This window comes from Topomyia yanbarensis, chromosome 2, assembly GCF_030247195.1.
Source record: "Topomyia yanbarensis strain Yona2022 chromosome 2, ASM3024719v1, whole genome shotgun sequence".
NCBI lineage: Eukaryota > Metazoa > Arthropoda > Insecta > Diptera > Culicidae > Topomyia > Topomyia yanbarensis.
The window spans coordinates 18,111,566-18,125,429 of NC_080671.1; the positions used below are offsets into that span (position 1 = coordinate 18,111,566).

Here is a 13,864-nt window from a genome sequence, read left to right on the forward strand (position 1 = left end):
TTGTTGCGAATGGACGAGATCATTATAAGTTAGCAATGATGCAAGTGAAATTATATTGTAAGCAAAAACAAACAGAAGCATGTATAGAGAAAAATATATGTCGGAGTAAACAATGAAGAAAAAAAACGTTAAAAATACTAAGTTGTTTTGTATTTGTTCTTATTGTATCCGAAATAATATTTTATATTTATCATTTATCATCATTGTGGTTGTTAAGATCTTCACTGTTTTTTACCTTCGCTAGGACTGCTCCTATTCCAAAATTTTATTTCCTGGACGTTTTTCCCTTTACTTCACGATTATGTGACTACAAACTTCCGAGTCGATTATTTTCCACGTCTTTCACATATGATTCAAGTGAACGATTCTCAACCTAGAGTCCGCCATATTTTTATTCTGATAGTAGAAAACAGGAGGTCGTGAAGTCGTTGCTGGGGGTCCTCGAAGAATATATTTCCCGAATAGATATAGAAATTTCAAGCTAAAAACTGACTGAAAATAATGTATTAGTAGCTTACAAAATCGTTTTTATACTGCGGGGGTCCATAACAACCTAAGGTGATTCCGAAGAGACCTTGGTTGATTGTAATCTATCTGCGATAAAACACACTCGGATAAACGAATGTTTGATTTTAGGAGCTTAAATTAGAATTGCGGCCAGAATCCCTTGTGCCAATTTCCATGTTGACGGCTAGACGAGTTAAAATATCCACCGAAACTATGTTATTTTCAATTTTATACATTGTGCAAAATGTTTTTTTTTTCATTTGTAAATATTGCCTAAAATATATATTATACCAAATTAGTTATGGAATTTGCGTTTCGACGTTTCGTCTCATCAGAATCCGGCACTAACTTAATAAACGGACTAAGCTAGCGCCGGATTCACATAAAACGGAGACACAATTTGTGTTACAAATATTCAAATTCATTGAATGAAAATTGATCATATTTAGCCGCATTCATTTTCAATGTTCAGTTACACAGTTGAAAACGTCAAACAAACAAACCGCACATTCATCCATGCAGATTTTCATTCGACTCCGATTATTACACGAAGCGAACGTGCAGCAATGAATCAAACGCATCAAAGTAGGCCCCGGCACAATGTAAGCGACTATAATTGTTATTTTATGTTTTACCGGCATTTGAAAACATTTGCCTAGATAATCAGTCAGTGAAATGAATATTATTGTGCGATATTCAACCGAATGAATAACATGGATTTTTGAATGAATATTTTTTCTATTCACCACAAGTCGCATCTGGTTCATTTTCAGCCAATTATTTTTAACTCTGTTCCTGAGCAAACATCTAGTCAAGTGTGATGTTCCGCAAGAAAAGAAGCTCATTTTAAGCTGATGAGAACTAATGAAATCGAAACATTTGGTTTGGATAAGTAGGCCAATGCAAGATGCACTGTGCTGTATTTCTGCTTAGTAGAGAACAATTTTGTTAAAACTATTTTTTATTCATTAATTATTAATTAAATTAGTTATGAAATTGTGCTCTTCACGCGAAAATATGGTTTTAAACAATTTTCTCCTTAATTTAGGAAACCCAAGCAGCACCAGCGGATGACGATCATGCCAAGTTGTGGGATCGATGCGCATCAGTGCCCCTCGTATCCCCTATTGAGGATGGTAACCATGGCAAGATAGTAAGATGCGTCAACTCCTGAAAACCTGAAACGGATGGCATTTCTGCGTGAACGTCACGATTGAGCTTTTATTCGGGTTTAAAACCATTCTGTTTAGATCGCATCACCTACTAAAGCTATCCAGTTCACTCTGAAGAAATTCGGTATCGGTTTTATCTCGCAGTCGTCGAAAAAAAAATTCATCGACTGCGAAAGACAGGCGGGGTCCTTGTAATTTGATTTTGAGGTCATTAAAGTAGAAGGGGAATATTACTGGGCCGAGATGGCTTCTTTGTGGGATTCTGGATATAGCCAGGAATGGTACAGATACAGTTCTTAATGCTGATTTGGAGTTGCCTTCCATCGAGGTAGGAACGAAACCAGTACAGAAGTTGTTTATGAATACAGTCGTGATTCGCTGGTTGAACACTTTTTAACTGGACCGCTTTTTAGTTGGACCTCCGCTAGTTGGACCGTTGTCCAACTAAAAAGCATCAGAGCGTCAAAATCTCATGTCAAATTGACTTTTACAATCTCTCTAACAATCTTTTACACTACTAATGTCTTCTTTGGAGAGTTTTTGACATTTGTCAGGCGGTCCAACTAGCGAATTAAATTCCTTGGTTTGGTGAGTCTTTGTTTTTTTCCTTAAGGATTTTCATGAACTTGTCCACTGGAAAACAGATGGAGAAAGAATGACCGGAACACGGTGAGAATGAAGAAACGGTGAAAATTCACCTTTTTTATTGTTAACGCTGAGAAAAGATATGTCCTCAAGCAGGAATCGAACCAGCGATCACCCAATCTCTAGTTGAGTACGTTAACCACTCTGCCATCGAGGAACTGTGATGATATCATCACAAATTCCCAATAGTATCATGATTACCGCGGCAGCCTCCAATTCCTCCCAATTGACCTATCGACCCCCAATAACTCCTACAAGCAGATCGTCACCTCTCCCTCTCATCGATCGGGCCAAATCTCTCTCGTTATCTATTTTTAGGTCCAGTGGACTGCGCTCAAGACTCGAGATATTTATTATCACTGTTTGCTCCTTACCTAACTCAGTCGCCGCCAGACTTTGGCAGTGGGTAGAAGCTATGGAGAGGGCATGTTGATGTCTGCCTCAAAGCCTGCCGGCTGCTTGCATATTTTTTCGTCGTTACTGCTGGGGGTAGCATGATCACACTAGACGACTGTTTCACTCTGATGTTCATCTGACCACGCTCTCCTTCAACAAAATCATCGTCTCGGTCATGTACGATCTGCGGTTTCGAAATACGGTAACCATTAATAGCGTATCCGACGAAACCATCTTTCCAAGACTTTGCGTCAATTTTCTGTCGCACCTCTTTGGCACGCGAACAAAGACGGTACATCCAAACATGCCTAGCTTCGAGATATTCGGATTTTTAGCTTCCCACAACTCATAAGGAGTCACCTACCGTAGCCGTCAGGATAACGAGTACCTTAAACCATTTAAAAACTCCCGAATCTTCTAGCGTTGATCGCTCTACGAGAGTGCGGTTCATTCACTCGCTCCCACTGGTTCCAGTTCGTCCACGGGCTCCAGTGACACAACCAATTCTAACTAGAATCGGTTGTGTCACTGGAGCCGGAATACGAACTGGAACCAGCCAGAATTCCGGCTAACTCTATTTTATTCAGGCGTATGTGGAACCGCTCATTCTCCTGGGATTTCCTTTTGCTGGCAGAATTCCTCGATCTCCTCACTACGATATTCACCCCATGGCTTCATATTGTTGGAACAAATCGAATACTTTTCTTTTGTTTTTCATCAAAAACGTCATTGTGGCATGACTCGTCATCGATTAAGGTAACAAAATAGTGTTCTCCCCCAATAGCTCCAGGGCTGTGATGATGAACCTAAGGGCGCGTACTCTTGGGTGGTGGATAAGAGTGGGAGATCCGAGTGAGTGCTGGTTCTTTGATCTCTGAATCTTATGACTAATAATCATTAGATCGAGTGTTTTGGCGGACAGCTGATGTTGGATGTTTCTACTTTCAAATAGAGGGACATATTGGTTCAGCTGGTCGAAGACTCATTTGATCTTGGGCATAGTGATCGATTCATTCTATTCGGATCAATGGACTGTCATCTGTAAGAGATGATAAGAGTGAAGGTGGGTGTTTTTATCTCTTAACTCGCTCGAACTATCGCTCTGGCTCGTGAAGATGGCGAGTAACATTCGACTATAACGAATCGGATTCGCTGTTTTTTCAGAAACAAAGACGACAATCTCTTATGGATGGAACCTTTTCCTTAAACACACTGTTCAGTCACTAGTTAATGATCAACTAGCCCAACATAATAAACTGAAACACGTAGTTTTTGAAGAAATCCAATCCACGCGAACCACATCCTCAAACACCTAAAAGTAGTTTAGATGCATGTAATATCTATTTTCTCGGTAGCTAATATATTTTTTATTTACTCAATAGTATAGAAAATCTATATTTAAGGCTAAATAGATCGATTTACTCTGCCTGAACATTATCCATGCAAGCTAAGAATAATCTATATTTGTGTTCTAACTTCATCTATCTTTGCTTGACTTATTTTTCCTTTTATTACTATCACCCTTATTCTAGTTTACGACGAATGCGCGATTCGAACGAAAGTGGTTTGTGTTCTCGTTTACAACAGCAAAATCAAATGCGCTTACCACTTTCGAACGAATCTCGCATTCGTCGTGAACAAGAATAAAGATCTTAAATCAGCTTCATACTAACTCACTAACACTATAAATTGCATATTATCTGCCATTCTAAACGAACAATCTCGCAATCTCTCGCACGTACATTTGCAAACGCTCGTGGCCATCGTGATAATACAAACCTGGTCATAAATACGAACATGCAAATGCAATCATCCACACATACTTTTACTCGCGATCTTGCCAAAATCTATACAACCCGGTCATTAAGTGAATGTTTTAGCATTTATAAATTTACAAGCGCGGTCTCAAGCATCAACCCACCGCTCACGCGATAATGAATTGCGGACGGGGCGGGACTGAAGTCTCTACCCTCGATCGTAGCAGCCTAGCCCCATGCCATCAGTTGGACCGATAAAATTGACACTCATATACACTAGATAACACGTTCCATGGCGACATTCTAGCATTTGAACCGTACACTGAAAATTAAGTATAAGATTGACCGCGCGCGGTCATCTAAAAACACACGCGAACATGTGAATGGACACATGGTTATAAAATCGAATTCACACGCGCGAAGTCACATACATGCGATAAATACGTTAACATACAAACGCTTGAGCCCTTTGCGATCATCCACCCAACCTACACCCGCGATCTCGCCAACATGATAACATCCCGGTGATAAGGAACGTTAACTGTTCTTTTTCAAACGCGGTCTCAAGTGTGAACCTACAAATTCACGATCTTGCGCGATAATGAATCGGTCACTTCCGGATATCTATCCTCGATACCACCAGTCTAGGCCCATGCCTTCAATAGGACCATTAAAAAAAGAAAGTTCATATCCACTGGACACGTTCCATGGCGACGTGAGCGGGAGTTCTAGTGATATGTGGTGACTCATCCCCTGTCGGAATGTAATCCGTACACCGAAAACTAAATATCAGAATGACGGTCCGCGTGACCATCTATGAACAGACGCGAATATGTGAATAGCCACACGGTTACAAAATCTAATTTATACACGCGAAGTCATATACACGCGACAAACATATTAACATACCGCTTAAGCTTTTTGCGATTATACAGGCCCGCGATTGCGCAAACTTGATAACACCCCGGTAATAAGGTGAACGTTTTAGTATTTACGAAGTTAAAAATGCTGACTCAAACGCGAACCCACAAACGTCCGTGTTCGCGCGATCATGAATCGGTCACGTCCGGAAATCTTTACCCTCCATCCTAGCAACTTAGGTCCATACAATCAGTTGGACAAATCTAAAACAACGTTCATATCCACTAGACAATACCTTTCATGGCGACATGACCGGGAACTCTAGTGATATGGAAGAACACTTTCTTCTAGCACCTGAACCGTACACCGAAAATTAAGTAACTGATTCACGGTCCGTGCGCGATCATCGAAAAACACGCGAATACGCGAAAGGCTCACGGTTATAAAATAGAATTTATGCACGCGAAGTTACATACACGTTAACACACGCGGCATACAAACCCACACGCGATCGAACACGTTAGCGTACAAATGCTCGAGTCCTTCGCGATGATATACGCGATCGCGAAGCCTCTACCCCCGCACATATATGAACTGTACAATGAATATCACATTCAGAATCTCGGGCCGCTGCAATTGGCCTTAAGCAGTGTTTTAGTGCGCGACATTACCTGTCTCGTCTGCAATTGTAGTGTGTGACGGGGAGCCCTTCCGAGAACCTAGCTCTACAGCTTCAGTAGGACTTTCGAAAAAAAAATGTTCACCCCCAATACCGACCCGCAAAGGTCGCGACGAATGCTTCTCGCGGCAATCCGCAAACAGCTTCCGGGTCTGCTACTCTTTCGCACCGGTAAGCCCCGTGACTATATCGCCCGAAATCAGTTTCTCAAGGCTTTGCGCGTTTGGATGGCCGAATCGATGCTGCGATAGTTCCAATTTCGTCGGGATGAATTCACAAGTCATCAAAGAGTCACTTGCACTGCTCTTATCTATGTAGAAGTCGAGACAATACAACTTACTTCAATGCGAACCCATTGCGACGAATTCCGATCCACGATGTATTGCTACTCGGCCATTTCGTGTGTCAGCTTCATTCTCGCTTCGTCAACCTTCACAACAGTGAAAAGATTGCAGCGCGACTTTGGTACGAACAAAATATTCTTCACAGTGCATTTTATTCCTAATGTAGCCGTCAGATGGAGAGATAGTATAGTACTCACAAGTTTCCTATCTCATGCCTCCACGTGAATCTATTGATGACGTTTGGTCGTTAGACAGGTGTCGGGTGGGTGCCATTAACCTTCTAAAATTTTAATAGCTATAGCAACGGAATGAGATGGTGCCAAAGGGAGGGCTTCAATACCCGTACCGTAAAATTTATGCCCCAATCCCACTCCGAGGGATGAATGGCGAGGGGGCCTTAACACTTCGTACCTCAGCCCTACGTAAAACTAGAACAGGGGTTCGAGGTGATGACAAATACTAAGCCACGCACGGTGCCTGTGGAACACCAGGGCGCGCACCACAGTATTCTGCCCTTACCTTGTCAAGCGGGGCTCGGATAGGGTTGACTTTCTTTCCCTAGTTATCCATGGGAACAAAACGGAAAACAATATTGTAAATATGAGTTTGGAGGAGATTGCGGCGATGGAAGTGGAAGAGGAGAAGAATCGCGCGAATTGCAAATTTGGGGAGCTGCTGAATAGTGGCTCGTTGGAGCATGTTGTCCTGCATTTCGTCCATTCTCAACTCTTCGGTTAGAAACGAGGATCGGACTGTGGTCAATGAGGACACAGTCCAGTGGAGCATCCGATAGATTGAAGGGGTCCGAAAATAAAACAAGAGGAACACGGAAACTCGTCACTTAAGCGGAGCGGCGACGAAACGCTATGGGTGGTTGGTAAGAAACGGCCACAAACCCGGTGAAGTGCTAGAGTTGGCAAAAATCCTAATAGGGAAGGCACCAACCAAGCGACAGCGTTCGACGAACACCGAGTCGCCGAACAATAGTGGGTGCAGATAGGAACCCCAACCCAAAAAGATCAATGGGCAGGATCCTAGACAGACACTAAAAACAGCAGCTTCCAACCTTCCGCGAAATGGTGAAGGTGTACTCGATGGTTATCATTCCGGTTGGGTACCCTGCGAATTCTCTCAGCCATGAACAGCTAAACGCTACTCGCTGCGCGCTGGTCGATAGTGCCATGGAGCAGAGTTCAAGTAATACTAGACCCAAGTTTGGGAAGTGCACATACAAAGAAGGGTATCTCGAAATCGCCTGTACAGACAAAGATAAATACAGTTAAGTGGCTGCAAGATGCGACAGCTGCGATCAAGCCCTGGGAAGACGCTTCAGCCGTTGAAGTGTTTCAGACTCTTAAACAGGCGCTTTGCATCGGGTATTTTCCAGACAATATCGACAGGTCCGATGGGAACATCAGAACGACAATTTTTGCACAGAACGCTGGAGGGTCATGAATAGGTAGAGCTCCTGTTGGCGGTAGATGAGGCTTCTCATAACCTCCCAACCCAATCAGCTGACCTACGTATTCGGAAATGCTAGAATATGCTCCGGTCCTCGACGAACATGGAAGTTCTAGGCAAGCGTGGACCGATAAGGACCCAATACGGTGCAGCATGGTCACGAGTGCATGTGTGGCAGCTAAACACAAAGCACCCTACTGTATACGGTTCACGAACTGATACGCAAGGAGAGCATCGAAAGCCCTCTGTAGGCGAAGGTGCACTAACTGCAAGAGCCGAAGCAAATACTGGGTCAAAAAGGCCACTGGAAAATCAAGCAGGGCATCTTTTGTCGTATGGGCTTTAGACAAAATAACTAAAGAAAAACTACCGAGATGTGCGTTGCTCGAGCATCTTCATGAGTTCCTTATCGACGTTCAAGCCTCAATTGAGCCTGCGTAGACAAAGCGAAGCGTGTAATCTGTCGTTTCTTGATCACCTTGTATTTATTTTCGACCGGTGTGGTAAATACGAATTTATTTAGCTATAATTTACCTCCCACTCAACCAACGTATGCTTGCCATATTTTTAAAAACCAGAAATCACAACTTTTCTTCGCATCAAACAAAGATTTATTGTATATATTGCTTATCCTCATTACATATCTACAATAATTGATGATCCATGGAATTACTCCTTAACAAATAAAGCCTTTAAATCGACCCACTAAAAACAAGTAACTCAATACTAATTAAAAGCGGCCGTACACGAAGCTACCTCTCATCTCAGCTACCGCTAGCAGTATGTTCGTTTCGTCCGTAATCACAATCTTTCAGGTAGTATAAACTATTCTCGTTGATCAGTTCGTGTAAGGTGCGCTTCAGTCCCAGTAGTGATGCCAGCCTATACTTAAGGGTTACCGATTCCACGAGCTTGACCAGCCCGGCAATTGCGCGTTCCATTTCTGGCGTTACGCATGGTTCTAGCTGGAAGGTTTTGACCAGATGTTCGACCATCACATCGGTCAGTGGCATCCGATCGAGATAATCCTCCAAATATTGCGCTTCTCCGTTCACGATGAAGTGTTGGTACAGTGCGGCAGTCCAGTTTATTTCATAGTCGTAATTGCGAGCGATTATCAGGGCTTGGGGAACACTGTAAAAGAGTTAAAAATCAATAAATTTAGAGCTGACGACGGAGAAAATAAATGCTTACCTTAGGACATTGTTGACGTAATAAGCGAGATTCGATCCTTTTTCATCTTTCTTGATATTTAGGATCGATATACAATGGCTGTCATTTGACCCGGCCTTTTCGTCCAATACCTGATTTATCATACATATCTGTAGAGCCACAAGCTCCGCGTAACTTGCTGTCCTTTGAGCAAAGCTCATTTTATTATCTAGGAGATAATTTTCCGCTGCGTGCATGTACGCTTCCATGGCTGTATTCAGAACGGAAACTACAAGCGTCGTACATTCCAATCGGGGAATAATAACTTTCGGACCTCCGATCGAGTTGAATGCCTGGGAAGAGGGTGGCGTTCTCTCGTGAGTCGAAAGCACTAAGGCGATTGTTGATTTGGCTTCAGTTTCATACATTTCGGCAGTCTCTTTGTACATCATGAAGTGCAGTGCTGCCAGTCGGAAGTATTCCTTTCGATCCGGACAGTGTTCGTGCAGATACGAGATAATAGCGGCCTTGAGGCCGTTGGTGTGCCTCTCTTCGAATTGTCCGAGCAGAGATTCAAACTGATCGTGTTTGATTAGCGTTTCAAAGCAGTAGTACATTTCTCGATAACGACCAATGCCTACCAGCAGCTTTACTATGAGACTCCACGATTTGGCTCCAGTTAAAATAGAATTCAGTGCTTTGCATCGTTGTAGTACCTGAACAATCCCCTCGACGGAGCATTCATGTACGAAGCAATCGTGAGCTTTGATCAACAAGGCCACAATTATGGTATTTTGTTTCTTTAGCGATAATATTTGTCCTTTGAAAATAATTCTTAGCTGTTCTAGCAGCTCAAAATCTACTTCCTCGGTAGTCGAGCTCGAAAGAGAACGACTTTCCGGTGATTTCTCGAGCCTTTTGTAATGTTTGATTGAATCACAATAGCGAAGCAATAAAGTTCCAAGCATCGTCGTGTTTGGTGCAAGCTCGAGAAACAGATGAAATTCTCGATCAATGTTGTAGCCCCAGAGCAGTTCCTCGATTGGTTTCGAGTTAGCCATCGACGAAGTGTGCTGCAGCAAATAGAACTTTGATCTAACAACTGCCGTCACTATTTCGCGTGCTAGAAATTCCGACACCGTGCTATTTTCCAACCGATGGGAAGTCATGATATCGCTGACAACCTCTAGTTTTTGAATGCACTCCTCCTGGATGACCTCGCCGAGCAGACCGACCGGATCACGAATTTTCAATATTTCGTTGTACTCTTTGTCGAGATGCATAGCGACCCGGTAGGTTAGGACAATGCGCTGAGCGAGCTCCTGCCCGTACTTGATTTTGGCACCGAGACTCTGAAAGGAGAGGAAATAATTGATTACGGCTTCGGTTTGGTTCGATTGAATTGATTACGTAGGGATGAATACAAAATAACACACTCACATTGATCGCCTCGAAGATGTTCTGTTTCTCCCTGGATGGAACCTCCTCGAACTCCGAAGCGGCCGCACTCGTATCCGACGAGTCGTTGTGTGCTGGTTTCAAAGGTGAACACAACGAAGTGTTAGCAGAGCTCTGACTTATCCTAGTGGAACGTAAAGTTCTTCGCTGGAAACGGTTCGCAGCTCGTTTGTAATCTTCATTCAGCATTAGACGTTCCTCCTTGGACAGGTTGTATAAACTAACAAGCGATTCTGCCAATGCCATGCAAAATACTATGAAATGCAGATCAACCGGTCGCTGATCAAAGATAGCTTGATAACGCAACGCTTGCACGATGTCTCCCTTCTCCAGTAACCGATTGATGAGACCATCTAGGCGAATGACCTCGTCCGGATCGATAAGCCGCAAATTTGAGACGGTGAGATCGTCGATACCGGCAACCTCTTTCAGCTCCAAGAACGTGTGATGCAATATGCAGCGATCCCTCACGTAGATGTTGGTGAAAAAATGTGAATGATAAAGTTCCAGGGTCGATGGATCCTCAGTGCATTGAACGTAAGCTTGTACCAACTCGTACTCTAAGCGATCGCGATCAAATACTTCGCTGGGGTAAAGACCTCGATCCTTAATCAGTTCAAGAGCTGTCTTCAAAACGGTGTACTTCCTGGAATCGCTGTATTCCAGCTGATTCGCAATGTGAATGTAGAAATTCAGCAACAATTCTGGTCCGAAGTTATACTTCGTCATGTCACTGTGGTACTGGTCGAATGAACAAATGCCACTGCTTTCGAAGGTGCTGCTCCAGTGTTCGAATATGATTGATTCTTTGGGAAAGTCCAAAAGATCGGCTAATTCGATGGCTTCTTTGTGAAACTTAGCCGCGACTAAGCGTTCGCAGAGTTTTTCGAGCTCCGGGTTGAGGTTGTCTGTTCGATTAAAGTAGTCGATGAAATTAACTCTTATCGTGGTGTCTCGTATAATGTTACTAATTTTTAGTAGAAGAGCAAAGTCTATATCCTGCGTGAAATAACCTATATCTGATGCGACTAAAGATTCTAGCAGCTGAATTTGATAGTAGAGTGAGTCAAAGTTATGATCCAGGTGGAGTGTGAGCAATTTAACAGAACAAATTATTAAATCCTGTTTTTCGTGTTTTTCAAATCCCAGTAGCTCGAAATCATCAGCATGTTGAAGAAACTGGCGTAAATAATCGGTAGTGCTTTGAGAGAAGTTGGTAGCCATCGTTTCGACAAAATATTTTACTAAACAGAAGAAGTTTGATTCCGGGAAGAACACAGCAATGCTATCGTGAAGAATTTGAACAAATCCCATCCGGACGCAGTATTGCAGAATATCTCCCAAAAAGTCCGTTTCCTGTACATCGGCTATAACTTCCTCATATGGATATTCGACGGATATCATCAGCCATGTGAGCCAGCAAAATTTTCGGTTTGATTCGGAGACCATTCCTGCCAGCACTGCCAACAGGGGCCATTTGCGCCGTATCGCCCTGTACAAGAGATTAGCAAAGGTGGACGGGTGTTTGGTGCTTATCTCGGTACCAGTCGCCAAAACGAGCTGCCTAAATCCGTCAAAATCCCGAACAGGCCGATTTGCTGTAATCTCCGCCCGGGTGCAGTTTTTTGCTTCATTCGAACACAGCAAGATCGTCGCAAACAGGTCCTGATCGTAGCGTTCGCAGAGAAAGCGCGATCCATCGTACTCCGATTCGCAGATTGTCGACTGCGAATATTGTCTGCTGTCAGTTTCGCTTGAGACGCTCGATTGGCTGTTGCTAACCTGAAAAGGAAGGGGCAAATACAAAAAAAAAATGTGATTAGACATGCGGCGCCAATTAGGGAGATTCTGTTCCAGAGCTATTGTTCTGTACTGGTGAGTTTGTACCATACAAAAAATTGGCTGGGCGATAGCCTTTACTTAAGTAATGCGACGTGATGCCGTTATCAGTTTTCGTGTTGATTTTTTTTAGTAGCCATAGTAATAGCCTAGTGTTTTACGGCAATCTAACAGCGAAATGTACAAATTAATTTGGAATCGGTCATCGCTTAACAGTCATGTTTACTTTTGGTTTTTTCTAGATTTCTACAAAGTCGCGTGACGCACCGCGAGCGATCCTTGAACTTTGTTTTTGTAGAGCAGTACTAACAACACTATGTAGTTGGATTGTATTGCATTATGACATACTTTTGGAATATTCATTGCTGTTACTAAGTAAATTGTTATTCAATTTGTTTTTTTTTTTTGGTTTTTGAGTGCCAACATTTTTGGTGCCGTATATCAGAATGATATATCAAAATATAAAAGAAATATAAATATTTTTTGCCCCTAGGCTGATTGGACTCACGGTATTGCAAACATCCTCAAGTAATATTATATTTATCAGTTTAAATAAACTTAGTGCTTTAATTATCAACCATTCTACCATTTTTTTCCGTAAATATCCATCCAAAGTGTTATTTAGAAAAAAAATCTTTCATATTCTGTTGAATATAATTGTCGCTTTGCATATCGACCTCTCACAGAAAATTGCTCTAAGATATTGGTTGCAAAACACCTCGATAGTAGCGTAACGAGGAGGCCGAGGGGGCTAATTCGAAGTTTTTATTGTTTTTTTCCTACTTTCACCAGTCCAAACAAAAGTTCAGCCATTATCTAGTATTTCTAATATTTGTATGGTGTTCGGAATCCGGACGTTCTCATTTCATGTTTCATTTCAATTATTTTTTTTGCCGTTCTGCACATGATTGTCTCGATATCTAATTTCTTTCTCATATACATTTTAGCATACGAGTCGTACGTCCATCTAACTTTTACTGAGTCAATGCACAATTTACGTGTTGTTTCTTCTTTTACTGTTTCTTTCTCGGTGACACCCAAAAACACACGGAAATATCATACGGCTATGGGCACACATTAGTGTACACGAAGGGCCCTTTTCTCACAGTCACGTCACTTAGCGACTAGAAGAACATTTTCTTCTAGTCACAAGGAGACGTGACTGTGAAAATAGGGCCCGAAATAACAAACGCCTATGCGATAAAGAAACACGCCCAATGTACATTAGAGTGGGACATGGTTATATGAAAGAAAAAATAAAATTTGACTCCGAGTAACTTTTTGGGTCCCATTTAGCTCCCAGAACAACTCTGCAAATTTTTAGCTCGATCGGTGAAACTATATTTTTGCGCCCACGGTTTAAAGTTTACATGGGATTTCGTATGGGAAAATTGTCTTTTGCAAATTAATTCTTCCAAGAGTCGCCCCCCAGCCAGCCTTTTTGATGGTATATCCAAGTTGCAACTGAATAATACGTATTTATATCCCACTAAAAAAGTCGCACAAAATGCAGAAAATCGGCATATGCATACCAAACTGGAGGCGATATGCGTACATAGCTATTGAAATTGACGATTTATAATAATAATATAC

General features: G+C 42.3%; 1 protein-coding gene across 1 annotated transcript in view; it reads right to left on the reverse strand.

Moving 5' to 3' along the window:
* Window positions 1–8,410: 8,410 nt before the first annotated feature.
* The window catches only part of LOC131678620 (spatacsin), a 40,386-nt gene continuing 34,932 nt past the window's right edge, over window positions 8,411–13,864 (reverse strand). The window contains exons 4-6 of the mRNA XM_058958843.1: window positions 10,415–12,214; window positions 9,017–10,326; window positions 8,411–8,956 (exon numbers count right to left, since the gene is read on the reverse strand). Coding sequence (XP_058814826.1) covers window positions 8,587–8,956; window positions 9,017–10,326; window positions 10,415–12,214 — 3,480 coding nt within the window. The 3' untranslated portion in view covers window positions 8,411–8,586. The remainder of the gene's footprint in view (window positions 8,957–9,016; window positions 10,327–10,414; window positions 12,215–13,864) is intronic.